Genomic DNA, 21,529 nt, shown 5'->3' on the forward strand with positions numbered 1-21,529 from the left:
AACATCCTCTAATTGCATAGTTGTACATGTTTTCCTCACAACAGCCCCTCATTAGCATATCACTGGCTTGGAGATATGCTGTAAATCTGCTCCGACTGAGCCGTTTAATTAATCGTCCGTGTGGGAAAACACCTAGATCTAGGTCAGCACACATGCACTCATAGGAAGACGAGTATGCAAAAACAAACACTATGAAATTCCTCACAGGGATGTGAACATGTTTGTAGAGTAGAGGGTTGACAAAAAATAGGGATTCCAGTGGCAACCTGTTTGCTTGGAAATGGGGGGAACATTTCCCAGCACGCATGACACATGGCACAACACACACCCACATCTTACATGCCCATCCCCAAGAAGACCCCTTAGAGCACACACACGCACACACTCCCAAGGGCTTTTTGCATAGAACTTGAACACACTTACAGGAGCGGTAATATATTTGGGACAAGCTTATTTTGGTGGCTTTTTTTAGAAAGAAAAATGGCCAACTCTGGAATTCAGCTTTTGGGCTTTTTCATGTCCCTGATTGGCATCGTGGCCCTGATTATAGGTACCATTCTGCCCCAGTGGAAGATGTCAGCCTACATTGGGGACAACATCATCACGGCCGTGGCCATGTACCAGGGACTGTGGATGTCCTGCGCCTTCCAAAGCACCGGGCAGCTTCAGTGCAAGATCTACGACTCCATCCTGCAGCTCGACAGTACGTCTCCCTACAGAAATAATAATAGGGTAATAGGATGCAAGGTTGTCTTCAATGTTCTGCAGTGAGTAGCTTACTACAAGGCAGGGGTGTCAAAAGTGCGGCCCGCATCTCATTTTTTCCTGACCGGCAGCATATTTTTAAAATGACAGGAAAAGAATGCTACGTGGCTAATCATGATATTACACGAATACTAGCATTTATTTGCTTTGTCGTCTATGTCACAAAGTTGAAAAGTCTTAGTTTAGCATATCTTGGCCTCGATTGGATTGGTATAAGCATGTTGAATTACAGGAGCCCGTTTTTCATTGGCCCTCGCCGTGTTGTAAAAATGAATTAAATAACATTAATGAGATATATTATTCCATATGCCACTAATTTGCTTTGTCACCTATTACACAAAGATGTACATGTTTTGTTGATATAGCTTAGCATATATTGACCTACATTGGATTTTAGCATCTTTAATTTGCAAAATGTGGCCTTCAGTTTTTCCTTGGTGGAAAAAGGTTGGACACCCCTGGCGCTACTGTACAGTATATACTTGAAGTGCTTTTATGCATGTTCTTTTAGTACATGACCACTAGAGGGCGCTGCTACAGGTCATGTACACAACAGTCAGATCATTAGGTACACTTGCACCATGTAATGCCATCCAAAACAAGAGCTTTGTGCAAAATTCTGCCATTCAAAACTGAGAGTTAACCCTAAACCCTTGTTTGTTATGATTAGTAGTACTAGTAGTCATAGTAGTATTGATACTCAACCACACATTTATTATGATTTTCAGACATACACAAGTGTTACAGTAGTGCAATAATAAACATATCCTCAATATAGCAGTGTCATTTATATAACATTATGTTTATTTAGACGATGTATTATTATGTTTAGTGGGGACAATAACATGTCCATCCAGATGGGGGTTGTATCTCAGAAAGTTTGAATTGTGGTACAGCATGTGAACTTTTTGAAACTCTTGATGTCGAGCCAGGAAAAGCGAAACAAGCTGGTACGTAAGCAATGATACTACTGCTTCCAGACTGTACCATCTCACAATAGAGGCCTCCCACCACCATCGCACCCCTCGCTGCAGGAGGATGCTGTTTGTGTGCGGGGCAGGGTCGGGCCGGGCAGGACTGGCACAGACTGGTTCTAGGTGGACAGAAACAAAGGAAGGTTCCCCCTGATGGCTTTATAGGAGGTGGAGAGGAGGTGGGGTGGGGGGCACTGACAGATGAGGAGAGGGCAGTCGTATTTCAACGAGTGGCGCCACAGCGTGTTGTTACCCATGGTTTCTCTTCCAGGAAGAGTTGACACTGAGGCCCAAACCATCACATCATAAATAAAAGTGTCCTAACGAGCTTTTTTGTAACATCATGTCATTCTCTGCAGGCTCTCTGCAGGCCACCAGGGCGCTGATGATCGTGGGCATCATCGTGTCGGTTGCGGGCCTGGGCGTGGCCTGCATGGGCATGAAGTGCACCACCTGCGGAGGGGGCGACAAACTCCGCAAGGCTCGCGTTGCCATGACAGGGGGCATCATCCTGCTAGTGGGAGGTGCGTATCCTGAATAAGCAATACACATTCTTTATTCTTTTTTTCTCTATTAGAACAAAGTGAAAGTGAAATCTGCTTCTTCCTGCTCCTTTTCATGCATGTTGAATTGTGCAAAGGTAAACATGACCATGACCATACTGTAAGGCAGTTTATTGAGCCAAGGCACATGTTTTCGAGTGGAATGACTTGATATCTCAGGCCATTTAATTCTTCTGCTTGTCACTGCACGTTGCTGGTATGGATAGATGAACAAAGACACGTTATTTGTAGTTAATAAATAATTATTTTCGGATGAATTATCTGAAACCGGATCACCTGGTGATCTCTCACAGCACACAACTGTGCCGTGGCGCAATGTTTTGGAGTCGCTGTAGTATGCCATCTAAGGACAGCCAGTACAAGAACTGCATAAAGGGATCTGCCGATTCAACATGTCATAGATTCAAAGATCATACCCCTAAACATTTGGTACATCTGCACAATCTAATGAGATCCAGTGCAGATGTTTTCCACAACCTCGTATCATGCGTCACAGCATGATAGGTGGCGCAGCATGATCATTTGGACCGGCGTCCAAAGTGCAGAATTCACACTGCATGCGAGGCTTTAAATGGGGTAAAATGGAGTAAAACCGGACCAATGATCGATAATGTTTGCCATGATTTTGTCATTCGTGTCGTAACGGTATTTTCCTTCCTACCTTCCTATTGGTGGAAAAAAAAAGGTCGCCAGAGGTGGTTTGGTTAAAGAGGGAGATGGGGAAGTGTAAGTGTAACACCACCACCAAATGGCCACTTGACGTGAAGATGCACATCAAGCCTTTGAATTTTATAAACAGGTCTTACTTACCCTTGAATGTTATAGTCAGCTGTAAAACCCTTCACAATACACTTTATACAGTTTTCTCAGACAGACAATAACATTTTCTCACGTTTCTCAAAGTTCAAATTTCGTTTGAATTTTACTACTAGGTCGGACACAAGAAATTATTAAGTGACTCACGCGTATTCACTCCTCTAACCGTGCGTCGTCCTGGCCCCGTTCAGCTGTAGCGCTTTTGTATCCTTGTTAAAAGATATTGTTCCTGCCGTCGTATTTTCCTCCTCCTCGTCCTATTACTTGAACTGAAGATTAATTTAGCCGGTTAGCCTCTTCTTCCTTTATTGTTTTTTGGCAGTTAGCAAGCAGCTCACACAGTTAGCACACAGGCCAATCACAACAGCACAACAGGAAAGGGCAGGTGAGAGATTGATTGACAATGGTTTACAGCCAATCAGGACGCAGAACACAATGGGCGGTTTCTCCCTTACGACTGTTGTGGCTCTATATTTAGCCTGGGTTCTTAATATGCTCCTACAGGCACATCACCACATACTGAGATGAGGTGGAGCTGCACACGTCTTCAATTCTCACATGAGTATACAACACCCTCTACTGGTAGCAGTAGTAAATACAATAATATACAATGTGGCGGAGCTACTTGTTCACTCTCCGGCCATTCCGTGGCCACCCCCACGGCTGTTGTGTGGTGCAGAACATTAGTTTAGCCTAACCGCTGTTTCCGCTTGGACGCATTTCACTGCAGCACACAACATTCCGTGTGGAGGAAGCTGTCAATAAAACCTCGTCTCGCATGAAACTGCAAGCGGTCCGTAAGTTTTCCATGATTACTTTGGTCGGTTCCGATCAAGTTTTCTCACTATGTTGACTCTGACTTAAATTCTGAAGCGTGATTCAGCACGTAAATCTGTTGACACTGTTGACACTGTAAATCGGGGCACTGTAGCAACATGATTGGGCGTGTAAACGAAGGATTGTTGAGTTAAAATAGTAGTGCCAGTGGCTCGGCACAACACCGGTCGGCATCCACTTCCGCTCTAATACACCACAAGGACACAGAACACAATGTGTATTCATAGGCTGTTAAAAAAAACATGCAAAATTGCACTTTAAAAAATCCGCGAACATTGATCTGCGATGTAGTGAAGGAACAATGTTTATATAATTAGGAAATTGTAACTGCCTGAGGCCTTGCCTAGCTTTGAAGATAAATACTTAGCATAGTAAGTATTTCACTACGTTTAACTTTGCTATTTGCCGAATTTGCACTTGAGTTTTTGACTTATACATTTTATATTACAATTGTAACTTATAAGAAGGGTTCATTACACATGTGAGACATTTTTACAGTAAACATTAAAAAAAATTCCTACTGGATGTTAGACTTTAGTGTGATTTTGGTCCCAATGTGCTGATACACATGTCAAAAGTGACTGTACAGTCACACATGTACTGGAAAAATGGAAACCACCTAAGGAAAGATAAACCGTTTTCCCTTTACATAAAGGGAAAGACAGTACAAATACGTAAAACCACTAAATCCTACCCTGGACTCCAAAGGGTTAATGTTTTGGTTACCTTACAGCTTACCAACACAACAAGAGCAAATTATTCGTTTCCCTTAAAAAAAAAAAAAAAAAAAAACTGACTGCCTTCTGAAGTTGCAATCCTGTGTTAAAAATTTTTAAGACCCTCAGTGGGTGTGATGTAGTTTGACCCCTGGGCCTCTCGAGGCCACTGGACTGAGAGACTCCACCGCGCCAGACTTGGATTCCAACATGAGACGACCAAAAAAAACCCACTAAAACATAAAACCTGTCCCACCTTTTCAGGACTGTGTGCCATTGTGGCGTGCTCTTGGTTTGCTCACAACGTGATCCGGGCCTTCTACAACCCCTACACCCCCGTCAACACCAAGTAAGCCCAGGGCCACCTATTGAAAACCAGAATGTTTCTTTGATAGTTGGAGGGTTTTCCGGTGTGCAAACAACAGATGATAATTCACCTTTGAGGTTTTTTAACGGGCTAATCTTTGTCACAGGTTTGAGTTTGGCGCCGCCATCTTCATCGCGTGGGGCGGCTCCCTCCTGGACGTCCTGGGCGGCACGATGTTGGCTGCCTCCTGTCCGCGAAAGAAGCAAGCGTCCAAGTACCCGTCCATTGCTAGCTCTCGCTCCGCGCCTGGAAGCAGCAATAAGGAATATGTCTAAATATGCCCCCCTCCCTCCCTAATTCTTATTATTGTTATACAAAGAGTCAAAGTTTTTATTACTGTATTAGTTAAAGTGGGACTTTTTTCCTCATGTGTGCCTTTAATAACTTCTTGATGATGACTCAGCACTGTTTCACACAGTCCTAATATCCCAGTGCTACATGACAACACACTGGCAAGATGCAAGACCATGCATGCATCTTTCGCAATCCAATTTGAGTCAAGCTTTTGTATGACTTAACTTTATTTTTTACAATATGCAGAGGTCCATTAAAAATTGAGCCGCGGGCCGAAAAAAGCCCCCTGGCCGCACTTTGGACAACCCTGGTGTAGCCACATGCGTGTAATAAGCCACTAGGAGATCAAATGGGTTTGCAACTATTTATTTTTGCCAAATGTAGGATGACTTTTACACTTCCAAGATGGATTTTTTTTTTACATTACATACTCTGCATGTATAGCATATGTTTGTGTCAAAAATAAAGGTTGTGCAACATTATCCATGGTGATGTAATAAAAAAAAATGCATTCACATGCATTCTTCAGATTTTATCCTCATGAACACAACCAAACCACAAACCGGTGTCTTGGATAAAAATACAAAATTCACGCTAACGTGTTAAACATCATTCTGTGCGGCATGCTATGTGCAACCTGGCAACCTGTCACGCTGTGGACACCTGCTGAGCTAAAAACAACTTCCACTGATTGTTACAAGTGTTGGGTGTTTTAAATACAATATAATATTTGAAAAACTGTTTTAAAAAAACAACACATATCCCAAGAGGATATGTCTTTTATTTCCCTGGATGCAGTTTAAAAGATTGACCACTTCCATGCAAACAGCAGACACTTTTCAAATAAGATAACATCTTGATAAAAAAAATAAGTTGTTTTACAGCCAAAAGATTAAAAAATAAATAAGTCACATTTTATCAACACAAGCATTTCTGGACAACAACAACAACAATAATTAGAAGTCATTTATTTGGTGCTTCTCGTGAGGGTGGGATTGTCTTGTCCTGTCCATTGACACCTGTAGCGTGTCACTGAATGAAACATTCACAACTGTACAGGTTGATGTCCCCCGGTTGCCACAGCGACTCGGCCGTCAGCATGCAGGCCACAGCGGTGCGATGAGAAAAACACTACCACATACTTGTAGCCCTTTAGAGACGGGGATCATTGAGTTTGGGGATGATGCTCTTACAGACTCCATGCATAGAAGTATGCAACACGTCACTGCACGTAACGTAAGGCATTCCCACAAAGTGCAAACCAACAAAAATAACCATTTAATAATTACATTTTGAAAAAAACCCAGCACAACAGTGTTTCTCTTCATATTTTAACAGAAATCAGTAGTTTTTCTTGAAATGTCATAACTAACAAGCTTTCATCTACTCTTTAATACAGAAAGCACTTGACCAGTATAGAAGACACTCAACCTGCAAGGTAGCAGGGTGCTTTAACGCCATCACAGCTTCGTACCAAAACACTCCATCAGTGCAACTCCACACAAGCAGCTGTCGTCTAGAAGTCGGCTCGGACCTCCCGAGATGGGCGGGAGGGGTAAACAGACCCATGAAATATCTGAAAAGAAGTGATATGATTTACAATGAAGGCGTAGGCTCCGCCCCTCTTTGGGCCTTGTTGCGCCATCACCAGCCTTCACTGGAGACACTTGGCATCAAGCATGGATACGTTTTGGTTGGGGAGTTCCTCATTCAGGACATGGGGATGGACACGGGACATTGGCCATTGTTGTTCATGATGTCGTCCAGCACTTCATCGTCCAAGTCCACTATAAAAGGAAGTGCCGGAAATGTCAACAGAAAAGTCAGGATTGCGTAGTTCCTCCCAATCCACATCATATATCTACATCACATTGCTAAATATGCTACATACCAGTAAACAAATGTGACAAATATGGAAGCAAAAATGCGCTGGAAGTTCTGTCTCTCCTTTGCTCTCTCCCTCTTTAAAAGTATATTTTAGACGCTTTTGGTGAAATCTAAGCTGGTAAATATAAGAAAATATAAACATAACCTACGTATTGAACGCAGCATTCAGGTTTGGAATATTTGAGTTACGTTCCCTAATATGTAGGGGTGACACAAGATCTCGTGTCATAAGATCTCGCAAGATTAAAACGTGACGAGATTTCTTGTTTGGAGAAAAGATGTCTCGTGAGAACAGGGCAGCCAGAGAAGCCAATCAGACTGTGAACTATGACATCACTACTGTGAATCATAATACAGTAATATGGAAGCGGTGTGAAAGCTGCATAAACCCCGCCACAATGCAGCGCGACAGAGCCAAGAAGCCAGAGCTTGGACACACTCCTCCGTCACCTGGCAACACCAAAACAGTCTGGCTCGCCGAACACGCATGGGTGTCCAAAGTGTGGCACAGGTGCCATCTGTGAAACGTGGGTTATTGCAGAATTAAAATGAAATAAACAAAAACCCAGCAAAAGGGGAAACATAGAGCAAAAAGGCATAATGTAACTAGAAAACACCCAAATGTTGATACGAATAATTAATATGACAGACGGTACGCATTGCAATACATGTGACAAACGCCAATTCTGCAACTTTACAGAGTGAAAGATGACATATTAAAGGAAATATTACTGTTACATGATTATATTAAATATTACTATGACATATTCTCATTTATTATTAATACTATTCTGCTATTATCACAACAGTGGTTTGTTTGGTCCCAAAAACTGTTGATAATAATGTTGTTTTTCTGTGGGGACAATAAACATTTCAAAATGCGACTGCATTGATTCGGGACTCAAACAAAAAGGATTTTCTACTTATATTTTTTCATTGCACTTTCTTAAAGATTCATGTTAAAATCTCATCTTGTCTCGTCTCGTTCTTGTGGACCCAATTTTGTGCTTTTTGTCCGAGCTGGTAAATATAGTAGAATATAATAACCTGTGTATTCAACCTTGCAGACAGCATTTTGGTTTGGAATATTTGAGTTCCGTCACGTAATATCGCGTTACAAAAATACCAGTGTGTTCTGAACCACAAGTGTGATCTGATAATAATAATCATCATCATAAATGTATCATATAGCATCTTTCAAAAGGAACCAATGACTCGTAACAATATATCAGTTCATTATAAAACGGAAATAGTAGGTGTGCGAGATAAATATCGGGGCAATTATCGGGTCGGTATGAGGAATTATGATGTCATACCGATTAAGCCGATAACATTAAAAAATAGCTCAGATAACCGATTATGACAACAAAACGCTCTAATGAGGCGAGATAACCGGTGGGGGTGAGCAATGGGTTTTGTCCAGGTACTCCGGTTTCCTCCCACATTCCAAAAACATGCATGTTAGGTTAATTGGCGACTCTAAATTGTCCATAGGTATGAATGTGAGTGTGAATGGTTGTTTGTCTACAGACCCTTTCCAAAATATTAGAATTTCATGGAAAAGTTGTTTAATTTCCATTATTCCATTCAAAAAGTTAAACTTTCATAGATTTTAGATTCAGGGCCCACAATTTAAACGATTTCAAGTATTTATTTGTTTATTTTTACATAATTTGGGCTTTCAGCTCATTAAACCCACGAAAACAGGAATTCAAAAAATTAGAATACTGTGAAGAAATCAGCCCAAATTTTGCAGGGCATGAATTTTTTAAACTGAGTGTTACACACTAATCATCTACTAAAGTCAAATCACCTGCACAGGCTTCCCCAGGTGTCATTAAATTGCTTCAGTTTGGTTCGATTGTCTCATTTTGGTTCAATATGGGGAAGACTGCAGACATGACAACTGGCCAGAAGACCAACATTGATACCCTCCATAGGATGGGTAAGCCACAAAAGTTCATAGCTAAGGAGGCTGGTTGTTCACAGAGTGCTGTGTCCAAGCATATCAATGGAAAGTCTAGAGGAAGGGCAAAATGTGGCAGGAGAAGATGCACCAGCAAAAGAGATGACCGTGGGCTTTAGCGGATTATCAAACAGGGAAGATTCAAGAATCTGGCAGAGATCCAGAAAGAGTGGAATGAGGCGGGAGTCACAGCTTCAAAAACCACCACATTCAGACGCATCGGGGAGATGGGCTACAACTGTCGGGTTCCTCGGGTCAAGCCACTTCTGAACCTGAGCCAACGTAGGAAGCGTCTCCACTGGGCCAAGGAGAAGAAGGACTGGACTGTTGGCCAGTGGTCCAAGGTCCTCTTTTCCAATGAAAGTAAAGTGTGCCTTTCATTTGGGAATCAAGGTCCAAGGGTTTGGAGGAAGACGGGTGAGGAACAGAACCCAAGCTGCCTGAGGTCCAGTGTGAAATATCCACAGTCCGTCATGATTTGGGGTGCAATGTCCGGTGCAGGTGTTGGTAAACTCTGCTTTCTTAAATCCAAGGTCACTGCAACAGTCTACCAGAATGTTTTAGAAGACTTCATGATTCCTTCTGCTGAGGATCTGTATGGAGATGCAGATTTCATCTTCCAGCAGGACCTGGCCCCTGCCCATACCGCCAGAAGCACCAAAACCTGGTTTGATGCCCATGCCATCACAGTGCTTGACTGGCCAGCCAACTCACCGGACCTAAACCCCATTGAGAATCTATGGGGTATTCTCAAGAGGAACATGAGGGGCACCAGACCCAACAACAAAGAAGAGCTGACAGCAAGCATCAAGGAAATCTGGGCTTCCATAACTCCCAGGCAATGCCACAGGCTGATTGCTTCAATGCCACGTCGCATCGAGGCAGTGACATATTGTTTTAAAAGTACCATATTTTGATTGCTTTGATGTGATCCTAATTTTTTTTTTTTTCCTGCAAAAACTGAGAAGTAAATGGTGATTTCTTCACAGTATTCAAATTTTTTGAATTCCTGTTTTTGTGGGTTTTATGAGCTGGAAGCCCAAATTACGTAAAAATAAACAAATAAACACTTGAAATCGTTTAAATTGTGGGCCCTGAATCTATAATCTATGAAAGTTTAACTTTTTTAATGGAATTATGGAAATTAAACAATTTTTCCATGATATTCTAATTTTTTGGAAAGGGTCTGTATATGTGCCCTGCGATTGGCTGGCGCCCGGTCCAGGCTGTACCCCGCCTCCGAGGATAAGCGGCATAGAAGATGGATGGATGGATATACACACTACCAATACAAATAACTAGAAACATAATGTGTGCTAATGAATACAATTATGTGTTTGTAAAACAAACAGCACATTGGCTATGTTTGGGAGTTCAAATCAAGACATGCTGTGATGCTGAATGCCAGTCATACTTTTAGTACTTAAAAATCAATGTCACACAATTCAATTACTGTGGCATGAACCAAAATACATTACTTCAAGAAAAAAATCATTTAAATGAATGGAAAAATTCACTGAGCAACATTGTAAAGATTACCTTTCTTGGAGCGACCAATCTGGCCGAGCTTGGGGGCCCTCTGGCCCAGCCTCTGGGGGTTGGGACCGTTGGGGCCGCCGCCCTGGCCGTGACCCGGGCCGTGCTGTCCCCCCTGACCGGGCTGCAGAGGCGGCGCTGTGGGTGGAATAAGCTCGGGGATGCCGGAAGACCCGTACATAGCTGCAAAGAGATGCAGTACCTGCTTTGGCCACTGGATGTCCCCACAGTACGAAGGCGACTGGTTTTGTGCTGCTCTTCACTTCCGCAATGGAAGCGATGAATATATTGATCACAATACAACGTTGGGATTGTCCTTACGCGCTGTGAATTAAAAGAAACAAGTTTAAACAATGAAATGTTGAATATATGTTGAAGATGATGTTACAAAACCTCAATTTATCTGACCATGACCACCCTGTCAACACTCCTAACCGATACAAAAGAAGAAGAAGAAGAACTAAGCTTCCTAGCAAGGTTCAAACGCCTTCTACACATCCAGAAAGGGTATAATCCCGGCAATTACCTTCCAGTGATGTTGAAGTGAAGATCTGAAGCCGCTAAAAGACTTCCCAGAACCGTGTTGTTGTTTACTGGAGCTCTCTCTCTCTCTCTACGCGCCACATTGGGCGAGTGGATTTATTTAAAGGAGCCTCTTCCTCTCTATGGTGGAGATATGCTCCAGTTTTAATCAACCTCACACATTCCTAACCGAATATGCGCACGTCACTGCGATGAAAAATGTTGTTGACGCTTCTCATCACACGGGAGAGGTGGGCCTTAAAAGCAGCGGTGCGTAATTACGCACGTCAGACAAAGGCCCAAAACTAGCTGCGTGACTCTGCCAATGGGTGACACCGCTCAATAAGCCTTATGCATTAGTCAAGTGACGCTGTAAGTCACCTGACCAGGCCTGACAAGCGCAAAGAGTTTAGGGAGGAGATGGTAAAGCCCCTTTTCCACCTCAGGAACTTTACTCCGGAACTATGGAACTAACTATTACAGGAATAGTCATAATATTACCAGAGAAAATTTTAATATTTGTCAATTTAAAGGGAAAAAAACAGCCAAAATTGGAAAACAGGCAAAAAAAAGTATAAACTAAGGAGAAAAAGTTCATAATGATACATTTTGTCAACTGTAACACAAAGCTGAGATAGAGGTTGTTTTTTCTTGAAATGTTTTCAACTTCTTAGCATATTAACATGGGTTGGTTTACAAAATGTAAAATATTCAAGTGTCCCTGGCACTTTTATATTTCAGTATGCGGCCCTTGGTGGTAAAGTTCGGACACCCGTGGTCTAGAGTCTACAATTAGACTAACATGCATGTTTTGGGGATGTGGGACAAAGTACACAGGGAAAACCCATGCAAACATGGGGAGAACATGCAAACCCCACTGAGCCAAGGAACATGTTTTACATCACCACCGAGCAAAAATGTTGTATGAATGGCAACAGGTGGACTCACAGGTAATGTAATTGCTCTGCCTTCCACTATACGTAGCATATATAGATGAACAAAGAATCATTATTTGTAATAAATAAATAATCCATCCATCCATTTTCTATGTTCTCCTCATTAGGGTCGCGGGGGCATGCTGGAGACTATCCCAGCTGACTTTGTACACCCTGGACGAGTCGCCAGCCCATCGCAAGGCACATATAGACAAACAACCATTCACACTCACATTCATACCTATGGACAATTTAGGGTCGCCAATTAACCTAACATGCATGTTTTTGGAATGTGGGAGGAAACCGAAGTACCCGGAGAAAACCCACACACGTAGAGAACATTCAAACTACACACACAAATGCCCAAAGGAGAACCAAACCCAGGTCTTCCCGATCTCCAGAGTGTGACTGTGTGGCCAACATGCTGACCACTAGACCACCGCGCGTAAGTAAATAATAATTCAGCTAAATTGGATAATTTCCTACAGCACGCTTGATGATCTCTCGAATGTGCTGCAGCACAGTGGTTCGGAATCGCTGCACGGGAGCACCGTGTGGCCACCTTGAACGTTACCATAATGCTTTTTTACTATTACTGGATCGACGCAGTCCATCCGAACCAAACACAAGATGTGCTCTGACAAGCTGTCAAAGGAACATTTGGTGCTGTAACTCTCTAACGTATATCAGAAGCCTGAAGTAAGCCACTAATGGAAAAGGCACAACGATGCATAAGCAAAAAGAGGCAATCGAAAGAATAATTGATGGATGTGTGTCAGTTAAGAGGCCATATTCCCACTTGTTCAGGGGTGTCTAAAGTGATGCTAAGGGGTGCCATTTTTGGCCCACAACTTGTTTTTTATTGGCCTGTGGCATATTCTAAAAACACATGAGATATATTGTTAGCTTAGCATATACTGACCTACAATGGATTGTTTTGCATTTGTAATAAACAAAACGTATCAAAGTAGCCTCCCATCCTTTAATTTTTCTGTATGTGACCTTTGGAGAGAATGTTTGGACACCCCTGCACAAAAGCAACGGCTATGTCACAGGTCAGAGTTGATGTATCACCACAGATTGGTCTTTTGCACCAACGTAGATCTTGGTCCTGTCAAGTCCAAAATCTAACGGTGAATTTCCCTTGATAAATGCGTGTTCGACAGGATCAATCTGTGACATATTAACTGCTGCCTTCTTGCAATTTGTTTTAACGCTGTTCCATCCATCAGCCATGGGAGCAAAGTTCACATCTGCAGATCCAGCTTGAAGATTTGCAGACCTCCCAAGTTGTTCCCTCTGTTAAAATCAACTCCAAAACAACTTAAACTTGACCCTTTTAGCTGATGGTCTCCACATGAAGAGCTCTTGTGAAACATTTGCTGTACAAATCTACCCAGTCATCTCACTGAGTCAGCTGCATGGGCCCTCATGCGTGAGCAGGCAGAGGGCCTAAACTTATCTCCATTGGGGACAAACAGAAATCGTGCACAAACTCCATGCTATGCGGAGGATCACTGGAAGTATCATGTGGGCTTTGATGCAGAACGTCTTCTTAAGGTACAATCAAATAGAAAGTAAACTAGGATATACTTCAGAGTATAGATTTACTATCCACTGAAAATGAAACAACACGCAGCCATTATTGTCGAAATAGCTGGCAATGCAATGAGTACACCTCACAGTGAACATGTCCAAATTGTGTCCTTGGTGTGACTATTTAGTGTGAGCACCAGTGTTATCTAGCACTGCCTTAATCCTCTTGGACATGGAATTGACCTGATTGTTACTGGAATCTTCTTCCACTCCTCCAGGATGACATCAGTAGTCGAGCTGGTGGATGTGAGACACCTTGTGGTCCCACACCTTCCTTCCTTCCTCCCTTCCTTCTCCTTAAGGATGCCCCACAGGTGCCCAATTGGGTTCAGGTCTAGAAGAAACATAACTGTTCACTCCATCCCCTTCAAGAAGGCACTTATCTTGGAGGTGTTTCATATGTTGGAAAACTCCCATGCGGCCCAGTTTTGTCTTTAGATTGTCACAGAACATGTTGGAACTCATTTTTCCCCTCAATAACACAACCCGAACCCTAACCATGACACTACCACCACCTTGCTTGACTCTCGGCAGGACACAGTTATCATGCTACTCATTTGTGTTGGAATTAATGTCTCCCCTCAATGAACCACAACTCAGCCAGTGCCAGCAGCACTCATGCAGCCCCAGACCATAACACTTCCACCACAATGCTTAACTGTAGGCAAGACTCAATTATCTTGCTACTTACTTTTGTTGCCAGCTATTTAGACAATAATGTGTATGTGTTGACTCATATTCAGTGTATAGTGTATAACTAGTAATAAATAATAATGAAATCTATAGGCTCACTGACTACTCTATGGTATTGCCCTTTGACTTATCATTTAAATGGAAAACTTCCTGTTGTCTCAGCATCCTTACTTGGACAGAAAAGTTCTCAAGAGTAGATCAACATCAACATCACTTGGGTCAGCAGTAGTCACACAGCAACTGGTTTTACGTGTTTACACCAAAACACTGCAGGTCAAGCACACAGCGAGTTAATGCGGTGGCAGGCAGACACTAAGCTACAAAAGTGCAACAAGATTTGTAAAGATTTCGGAGGAATACATTGATAGGTAAGTTTTGTTTTCTTAGTAACTTATCCAGCACTGAATCATTGATAGAAGCACAGCTGAGAGGATCTAGTAAAGAGTTACTGGAGTCAGCAGGGTCCAATCCGGTCCACTGAAGTCTGTTAGCCCAGATGCTACTTTATTAACAACGTGTAAGATTGCTTTAATGTTAATGTGTCATTAAGTGGACACAACATTAGGTACAACTGCACAATCTAACGAGGGCCAAAATAATGTTCACTTATAATTTTGAGTGCATCCTCTGAGGTCAGCGATGCCCCGACATGTGATCCGGGTCCAGCCGCAAAGTAGGTGCCTCCAGGGGACAGAGCAGTGGAGCACGGGTCTGTGTGCGTGTCATGAAGAGATGGGAGACTGTAAGTAAGTGTACTTATGACCTTACGTTTTTGTGCGCACTGAGCCTGTTTGTGTTTGTGCAGGCTGCTTTGCACTCTGCTGCCTCCCTGTGTTCACCTGTAAGGTGAGCAGCAAGGCGGGCGCGTGCCCACTGCTACCCCTGCTGGACTGTATCGGCTGCGTGCCCCCGGCCTCCCTCGCCATCAGGGCCTCTGTGAGGGAACGATACGGCATACAGGTACTGTGTTCAAATATGAACAATATTTCCAAGCATGTGGTCACATCACTGATGTTGACTGATGTCCATTCTAGTTCATACTGAGGTGTTGGATGGGCCTTTACGGACCTTGCTTTGTGCACTGGTAACAGAAAAGCACCTTCCTTATGTCTTGTAGAGTTACAATTTAGGGGCCCGACCCAGCCCCTGATTGAGAAATTAGTTGATTAAAAGGTGTAGTATTCCATTCCTAAGGTCATTGGCAGGCCCAGTTGTGACTTGCTGCTTGACGCTGTGCTCAGCAAGTACAGTAAAACTAAGATGGAGGTGGAGGCGGTTGCAGAGCTGGAACGCTGCCATGGTAGAAGGAGGTGGTTGGTAATGTTGGCTCCACTGGAGGCGGAGTGGGCCGCAGCTCACGCTCAGTACTGCTAAAGTATGAGCTCGGAATGTGCTACATGTAAAAAATGTTCCTAATTTCTCAGTGAAGAATGCATGAATCCCAGGAATAAGGTTCCTGCATATGCTGGTGGAGAGTATCTACAGTGTACAGGTGCACATCCGTATTAGGAATGTTGTCTCGGTGGAGGTCACCGAGTGCCACTCTCGTTGTGTAGTGGCATTTTTACCTCCTCTCAACAGTGCACACGAAACAGAAAAATCTTGCATAGGTATAAGTGATGATTTTTAAGGATGGTGTGATAATATGGAGTCGTAAGTCCATGCAAGTGTTCAACTCCCACTCGTGCTCTCTTGCAGGGCAGCGTGTGGAGCGACTGCCTGTACGGATGCTGCTGCTACTCACTATCTTGGATGCAGATCTCCAGAGAGCTGAAAAGAAGGGCTGCAGCTCACACCTCCTCTTCATCCTCCTCCTCCTCGTCCTTGTCCTCTTCTGCAGCCAAATACATTAGACTCCCTCCCCTGCAGGGGTCGCACTTGGTCTGAACCACTCGGACTCACTGTGCTCATCAGCTTTCATGTCATCATATTATTTTAAAAACACAGGGATGATGTTGTGTGCAGAGGTATGTGAAGAGTTTTTGCCAAGAAATGCCAAAATTAACATATATAGCTATTTGTTAGTCTCTTATATTTGAATACAAATAAAAACAGCTTGCAGTGTCAACCCCAAAAATATAAGGGCACCACCACTGGGTAACAGTTGTTAGCAGTAGTGATTTATAAAAACAGATTGAATAAATGCATGTCTAGATTTGTCACAATTCGAAGTTAGAAAAAATTTTAAAAAATTAATTTCGACCCTAATAAGAGGATTGGTGTTCACTGCTTTCACTCACCGCTGTATGGTGTTCATGTAAATGTCCGTGGCACGTGCACATATACATATACAACAGCACATATACGACAGCAGCCTCAAAGAAGCACCCAATAATTTGTAATCGTTGTGTGGTTATGATAAGCTATTAGGGGTGTAACTATTTGTTTTACTAACAATTCGATTCGTATCACGTTTCGTGGTTGCCGATACCATTCAGGGCCGATATTGGTTCATTTAGAATGATACGATCCTACCTACTTTTTATCTTGTTCTGAAGCTCCGATACATGAGTTTGAAAAGGACTTGGACTTAACTTTCCTGTATACCCAATATCATATGAAAAAATTGCATTTTTAGGCTGGCTGCAGTTACACTACTCTTTGATGTCCAGTCGCGGGCCGCAAGATACGATTTGGTGGGCCGCAAATGGCCAGAGGGCCGCGAGTTTGAGACCCCTGGTCTAGAGCAAAGTGCACAAAACGCCTTTACTTTGCATATTGTCCCCATAAATGTCACTTAAAAGGAGTTTCAAATAAGGCCAGATGAGTTGAATATGAATACTGAATAAAGTGAATGAACTGACCAAAAGAAGAAGAAATGAATCAGCTGTATTTCACAGGTCAACTACAACTCCCATGACCACCACATACCCGGAAGACAATGACATCACTGGAGGATCAAACTTGCAAACTATAATAATAGTATATAATGTTATATAATAATGTATTTTTTTTCTTGAATATTTCAACACTATGCTACTAAAATTACATTATTTTTCCTCATAATATTATGAGTTTAAAAATAAAACGTAAAATTATGCCTTTTTCTCTTAGGTTACAACTTTTTTCTCTTAGTATATTGACTTTGACTTTTACAAAAATACTGCAGTTTGCTGTTGTTGTTTTTTTGTTTTTTTTCTTGTTCAATTACATTTTTAGAATGTGCTGCTGGCCAAAAACAGCCAAATGCCGAAAATGGCCCCGCACTTTGGACATCCCTGCTTTAAACTACAGTCATGGAAAAAAATGATTAGACCACCCTTGTTTCTTCAGTTTCTTGTTCATTTTAATGCCTGATACAACTAAAGGTACCTTTGTTTGGACAATTATAACAATGACAACAAAAATAGCTCATAAGAGTTACATTTTTTGGCAGTACAATGCTGTAGCTATTCATGTAAGAACTCGAGTGATTTTGGTTATTATCCACAAAACCATGAAAGTTGCTAGATATCCGCTCTTAAATGAAACTCTTATGAGCTATATTTGTTATCATCATCATATTTGTCCAAACAAATGTACCTTTAGTTGTACCAGGCGTTAGAGCCCATATTGTTTCGAGGAGTGCTGCCATTTAATGAATGTGGCACTGACAGAAGGTAGTCAGAGACGAGGCAAATCTCCTCTATGCCAGCTTAAGTGAAATAGCCTACAGGTTACAGCCCGCGGGCTCCAATGCACATGAGACAGAGAGCTGGCAAAGACCCCTGTGCCTGGGGTTCCCTGGGGATCTACCCGTCTGGACCAGAGTACCGAACCACGAGTGTGAACACAGCCATAAAAGCTAAATGGAATTAGAGTCACATCTGGTCATCTACTGTTTTACTATGTAAAAGTGCTGCGGTTGTGCACTTTTACATAGTTGTGGCACCTAAAACCCTGCCCTCATATTTATCATAATGTCCTATCAGCGCAAAAAAAGTATTCTTATTTGGTATTCCAGAGTGTCTCGCACCACGTAAGCAAATTGACACTGACGCACTTTTCAATAAGTATATCTTATCAACACAATCAGTCTGCTCGACATGACACAATTTGGCACGCTATAGGACCGGCCCGACCTGTTAGTGCGACACAGACACGTGTGTCTATAAAATAAGCACGACGGAGATGCTCATGATGAGACTGGACCACACACTGCTCAGGTAAGATGTCCATGCACTGTATCTTTTTTGCATTACATTGTGGGAAATGCACATAAAATGCACAGAACTCTTAAAGTAAGACCAAACTGTGGTGCTGAATTGTTTTTGTTTGATCTTTTCTACATTTATTTCTATTTCTTCTATTTTCTCCCTCAGTCAGCCATGTCACAACAACTGAGCCAACCCAAGCCCTTCACCATGACCACCATGACATCCATGTCAAACCAGTGGAGCTCAGGCATCTGCGACTGCTTCCAGGACGTGAATATGTGTAAGAGGGAGTGTTTCCTGCACGGCCCAGTGCTCCTTTATAACCCTCCTGTCTCTGCACGCAGCTGATGGCTAGGCCTGATGCAGCCTGATGCACAGGAATGCTGCAGATTGGAGATGAGGCGTTGAGGAGGATATGCAGGCGCTGATAGCGTTACCGCCTTGGATTCCCCATATGATTTAACACTTAACTGTGTGCACTTTTAAGAGCATTTAAATGCACCAGGGTGGTGGTGGTGTGATTTGGGAACAACAGGCAGGAAGGAAAGTTTTTGCGAAAACAAAAGAGTCAAAAGTTGCCAACAGGAAGGTAAAACAACATTCTCAAAATTGAAGCACACAAGGGCCATAAAGCCAACAGGAGCAAAGCCAAACAGGCAGCTTAACAGCCTCACACCAGATGTGACACTGGTGGGAAAAGAACGGGGGAAGCTGACCAGATGGGACTCATCACAAGCAGTGCAGGTGTCTCAAGTAATTAATTAATAATTTTAATCAAGTTTATAATGAAAATAAACTATGTGCTTCCATGCAGTGAGACTAATGTTGATCTCTCGGTTCTTCTAAGCATCCTGTCCAAAAATACTGTATTGAAATTCAAGCAAACACCAACACGCTCACCAATAATGTAAAAGCATGTTGGCCAAACAGTCAGGAGATCTGGAGGATGTGGGTTCTAATCTCTGTTGGGCATCTCTGTGTGGAGGTTGCATGTTCTCCCTGTGCATGCATGAGTTTACTCTTCTATATTTCTTCATTCGTCACACAGTGTTTCTGTTTGTATTTACTCCTGCAGTTATTATTTTGTTATTTAATAAACTATCTATTTCCAGTAACTGCTGAGACAAGGAGAAGGGGTCAGTTAAATAAGCTCTGCTTCCTCCTACTGCTTTTCAGACATCTTGAACTGTGTAAATTTAAACAAATTGTGTTCCTTATTGTTATTATCTTAAGCATGTTTGAAACTAAACCATTGCCATTAATGGCTTATTATGTTCTTTTCAGGCTGTTTCGCCTTCTGGTGCATTCCATGCTTCACATGTAAAACGTCAGTCGATGCCGGAGAGTGTCTCTGTCTACCGCTGCTGGACGCCTTTGGGATCATCCCGCCCATGACCACCGCCCTCAGGGTGTCTGTACGCCAGCGTTACAACATCGAGGTAGACGCACAATTGCTACATTGTATGTTTTGTGTATTTTGGTTAAAGGTGTGATCGTCCTGTGTTTGTTTTGGTTCATTTAAAAAAAGGTGGTGCATTTTGTCCACAGGGTACAGTCTGCAACGACTGCGTGTACGCTTGCTGCTGCGGGCCGTGCACATGGTGCCAAATAGCCAGAGAGATGCAAGTCAGAAGTAACCCCATTACATTTGTCAACATGGCATCCTGAAGATAAAAAAAAAAAATGTTATCCCTGCGTTATCACTGAAGCCAACAGAGCCATCTTTTACTTTGTGTCCACTTCCTTCAGCTGACGATATCTGAGATCTCCACTCTTGGAATGTCACAGAGCAGCTGATTAAACTTTGGGACAAACGGAACATCACATAATAGCACGAGAGACTTGACCTCTGTGACATCGCAAGAAAAAATCAAATAAAATAATTTTGTTTTTATAAAGTTATTATACACTACATCATAGGTGTCCCGGTGTGACAAGTCTTTTCTTGGCCTGCAGCACATTCTAAAAATACAATTAATTAAAAAAACAATAAAAAAAGAGCAAAAAGGAGAAAAAAATGTCAAATGCTGATCCAGTAGTAACAACAAAAAGGTGAGATACATGTTGTTTTATACATATGTAATTAAATTATATAACTTTTGGCTAGTCTTTTTAGAAAATTAAAAAATATCAAAATGGCTCTTGCGTCCTATTGGGTGAATCTGGTACAGATGGTCAGTGCCCCACGTGGCATCGATGCAAGTGGGCTGTAACAGCCAAAGGTGAAACTACTTGATATGCATCAAAAACTGATAGTACTGTACTGAGTTCACACTGAGCATATATCAAATAAAGTAACAAATGAAAACATTTACACTTTTCTAGGACTAGGGTTGAGACAAAATATTGATATTGCACTTTACATCATGATAATAATAAAAATAATACGCTTTGCCACATTTAACACAAAACTGAGATTCAGGCTGTTTTATATACAGTAAAATGTATTTCTATGTCTACACTGGATCGGTTTTAGGCTTTTTAGAAAATTGTAAATATCAAAATAGCCCCTGTGTCCTCTGACTGTAAAATATGCAGCCTTCAGTAGAAAAAGTATACAGATTTTGATCTGATGTCATCAGTCCCCATTTATTCATAAATATCCCCCCAAACCGCTTCGGTGTTATGGTGATAGAGCCAAAAATTTTACAATTTTAAAGAAAAAATCAAATAAATATTTGTATATAGTTGAAGGGTTCAGTTTTGGGGGGGATGCTTACCACTGGTATTATTATATCATGAAGGCATCATTGTTGATGCAGCTTGTACTGGACATCACTACACTGTGCAGGCTATGTTAAGGCCTAGTGTGCATATTAGCCATGAATTCAAGTTACAACACACGTGTGGAACTTTCCAAAGCTGTCTCTGGGGGAGGGGCCGCATAAACACAGAACATTGTGTAAAATTCCCGCAAAATTATTGT

The 21,529-nt window shown here is 42.2% G+C and overlaps 4 protein-coding genes across 7 annotated transcripts; 3 read left to right on the plus strand and 1 right to left on the minus strand.

The window, feature by feature from the left end:
* Positions 1 to 334: 334 nt before the first annotated feature.
* cldn7a (claudin 7a) lies at positions 335 to 5,841 on the plus strand. Its single transcript, XM_054752537.1, has 4 exons — positions 335 to 703; positions 2,099 to 2,263; positions 4,936 to 5,020; positions 5,145 to 5,841. The coding sequence occupies exons 1-4, from the start codon at positions 481 to 483 to the stop codon at positions 5,311 to 5,313; spliced, it is 642 nt and encodes a 213-aa protein (XP_054608512.1). The 5' UTR covers positions 335 to 480; the 3' UTR covers positions 5,314 to 5,841.
* Positions 5,683 to 11,576, minus strand: si:dkey-112a7.4 (uncharacterized). Its single transcript, XM_054752538.1, has 3 exons — positions 11,248 to 11,576; positions 10,725 to 11,045; positions 5,683 to 7,119 (listed from the first exon to the last, which is right to left on the minus strand). The coding sequence occupies exons 2-3, from the start codon at positions 10,900 to 10,902 to the stop codon at positions 7,043 to 7,045; spliced, it is 255 nt and encodes an 84-aa protein (XP_054608513.1). The 5' UTR covers positions 10,903 to 11,045; positions 11,248 to 11,576; the 3' UTR covers positions 5,683 to 7,042.
* Positions 11,577 to 14,739: 3,163 nt separating this feature from the next.
* Positions 14,740 to 17,785, plus strand: LOC129194854 (cornifelin homolog B-like). 3 transcript variants are annotated; one of them, XM_054800303.1, is made up of 4 exons: positions 14,740 to 14,835; positions 15,100 to 15,209; positions 15,273 to 15,427; positions 16,166 to 17,785. In XM_054800303.1, exons 2-4 carry the CDS (start codon positions 15,107 to 15,109, stop codon positions 16,352 to 16,354), a joined length of 447 nt encoding a protein of 148 aa, XP_054656278.1. In that variant the 5' UTR covers positions 14,740 to 14,835; positions 15,100 to 15,106; the 3' UTR covers positions 16,355 to 17,785. The 3 variants fall into 3 exon arrangements, with proteins under 3 accessions (XP_054656278.1, XP_054656277.1, XP_054656279.1); XM_054800302.1 differs by having other exon boundaries at positions 14,743 to 14,835; positions 15,105 to 15,209; XM_054800304.1 differs by having other exon boundaries at positions 14,763 to 14,835; positions 15,087 to 15,209.
* Positions 17,786 to 18,473: 688 nt separating this feature from the next.
* LOC129194856 (cornifelin homolog A-like) lies at positions 18,474 to 20,594 on the plus strand. 2 transcript variants are annotated; one of them, XM_054800306.1, is made up of 5 exons: positions 18,474 to 18,612; positions 18,769 to 18,883; positions 19,888 to 20,042; positions 20,152 to 20,236; positions 20,353 to 20,594. In XM_054800306.1, exons 2-5 carry the CDS (start codon positions 18,775 to 18,777, stop codon positions 20,364 to 20,366), a joined length of 363 nt encoding a protein of 120 aa, XP_054656281.1. In that variant the 5' UTR covers positions 18,474 to 18,612; positions 18,769 to 18,774; the 3' UTR covers positions 20,367 to 20,594. The 2 variants fall into 2 exon arrangements, with proteins under 2 accessions (XP_054656281.1, XP_054656280.1); XM_054800305.1 differs by having other exon boundaries at positions 18,579 to 18,612; positions 20,152 to 20,567.
* The last annotated feature ends 935 nt before the right edge of the window (positions 20,595 to 21,529 follow it).

This window comes from Dunckerocampus dactyliophorus, chromosome 15 (assembly GCF_027744805.1).
Source record: "Dunckerocampus dactyliophorus isolate RoL2022-P2 chromosome 15, RoL_Ddac_1.1, whole genome shotgun sequence".
NCBI lineage: Eukaryota > Metazoa > Chordata > Actinopteri > Syngnathiformes > Syngnathidae > Dunckerocampus > Dunckerocampus dactyliophorus.

What these genes read in the sequence shown, in the direction of transcription:
- cldn7a (XM_054752537.1), top strand. Translation starts at nt 481, where the DNA reads ATGGCCAACTCTGGAATTCAGCTTTTGGGCTTTTTCATGTCCCTGATT. An exon ending in CTCCATCCTGCAGCTCGACA is followed by an intron (nt 704 to 2,098) that starts GTACGTCTCCCT and finishes CATTCTCTGCAG; the next exon opens with GCTCTCTGCAGGCCACCAGG. An exon ending in TACACCCCCGTCAACACCAA is followed by an intron (nt 5,021 to 5,144) that starts GTAAGCCCAGGG and finishes TCTTTGTCACAG; the next exon opens with GTTTGAGTTTGGCGCCGCCA.
- si:dkey-112a7.4 (XM_054752538.1), bottom strand. Translation starts at nt 10,902, where the DNA reads ATGTACGGGTCTTCCGGCATCCCCGAGCTTATTCCACCCACAGCGCCG. An exon ending in GATTGGTCGCTCCAAGAAAG is followed by an intron (nt 7,120 to 10,724) that starts GTAATCTTTACA and finishes TTCCTTTTATAG; the next exon opens with TGGACTTGGACGATGAAGTG.
- LOC129194854 (XM_054800303.1), top strand. Translation starts at nt 15,107, where the DNA reads ATGCCCCGACATGTGATCCGGGTCCAGCCGCAAAGTAGGTGCCTCCAG. An exon ending in TCATGAAGAGATGGGAGACT is followed by an intron (nt 15,210 to 15,272) that starts GTAAGTAAGTGT and finishes GTGTTTGTGCAG; the next exon opens with GCTGCTTTGCACTCTGCTGC. An exon ending in GGGAACGATACGGCATACAG is followed by an intron (nt 15,428 to 16,165) that starts GTACTGTGTTCA and finishes GCTCTCTTGCAG; the next exon opens with GGCAGCGTGTGGAGCGACTG.
- LOC129194856 (XM_054800305.1), top strand. Translation starts at nt 18,775, where the DNA reads ATGTCACAACAACTGAGCCAACCCAAGCCCTTCACCATGACCACCATG. An exon ending in CTTCCAGGACGTGAATATGT is followed by an intron (nt 18,884 to 19,887) that starts GTAAGAGGGAGT and finishes TGTTCTTTTCAG; the next exon opens with GCTGTTTCGCCTTCTGGTGC. An exon ending in GCCAGCGTTACAACATCGAG is followed by an intron (nt 20,043 to 20,151) that starts GTAGACGCACAA and finishes TTTTGTCCACAG; the next exon opens with GGTACAGTCTGCAACGACTG.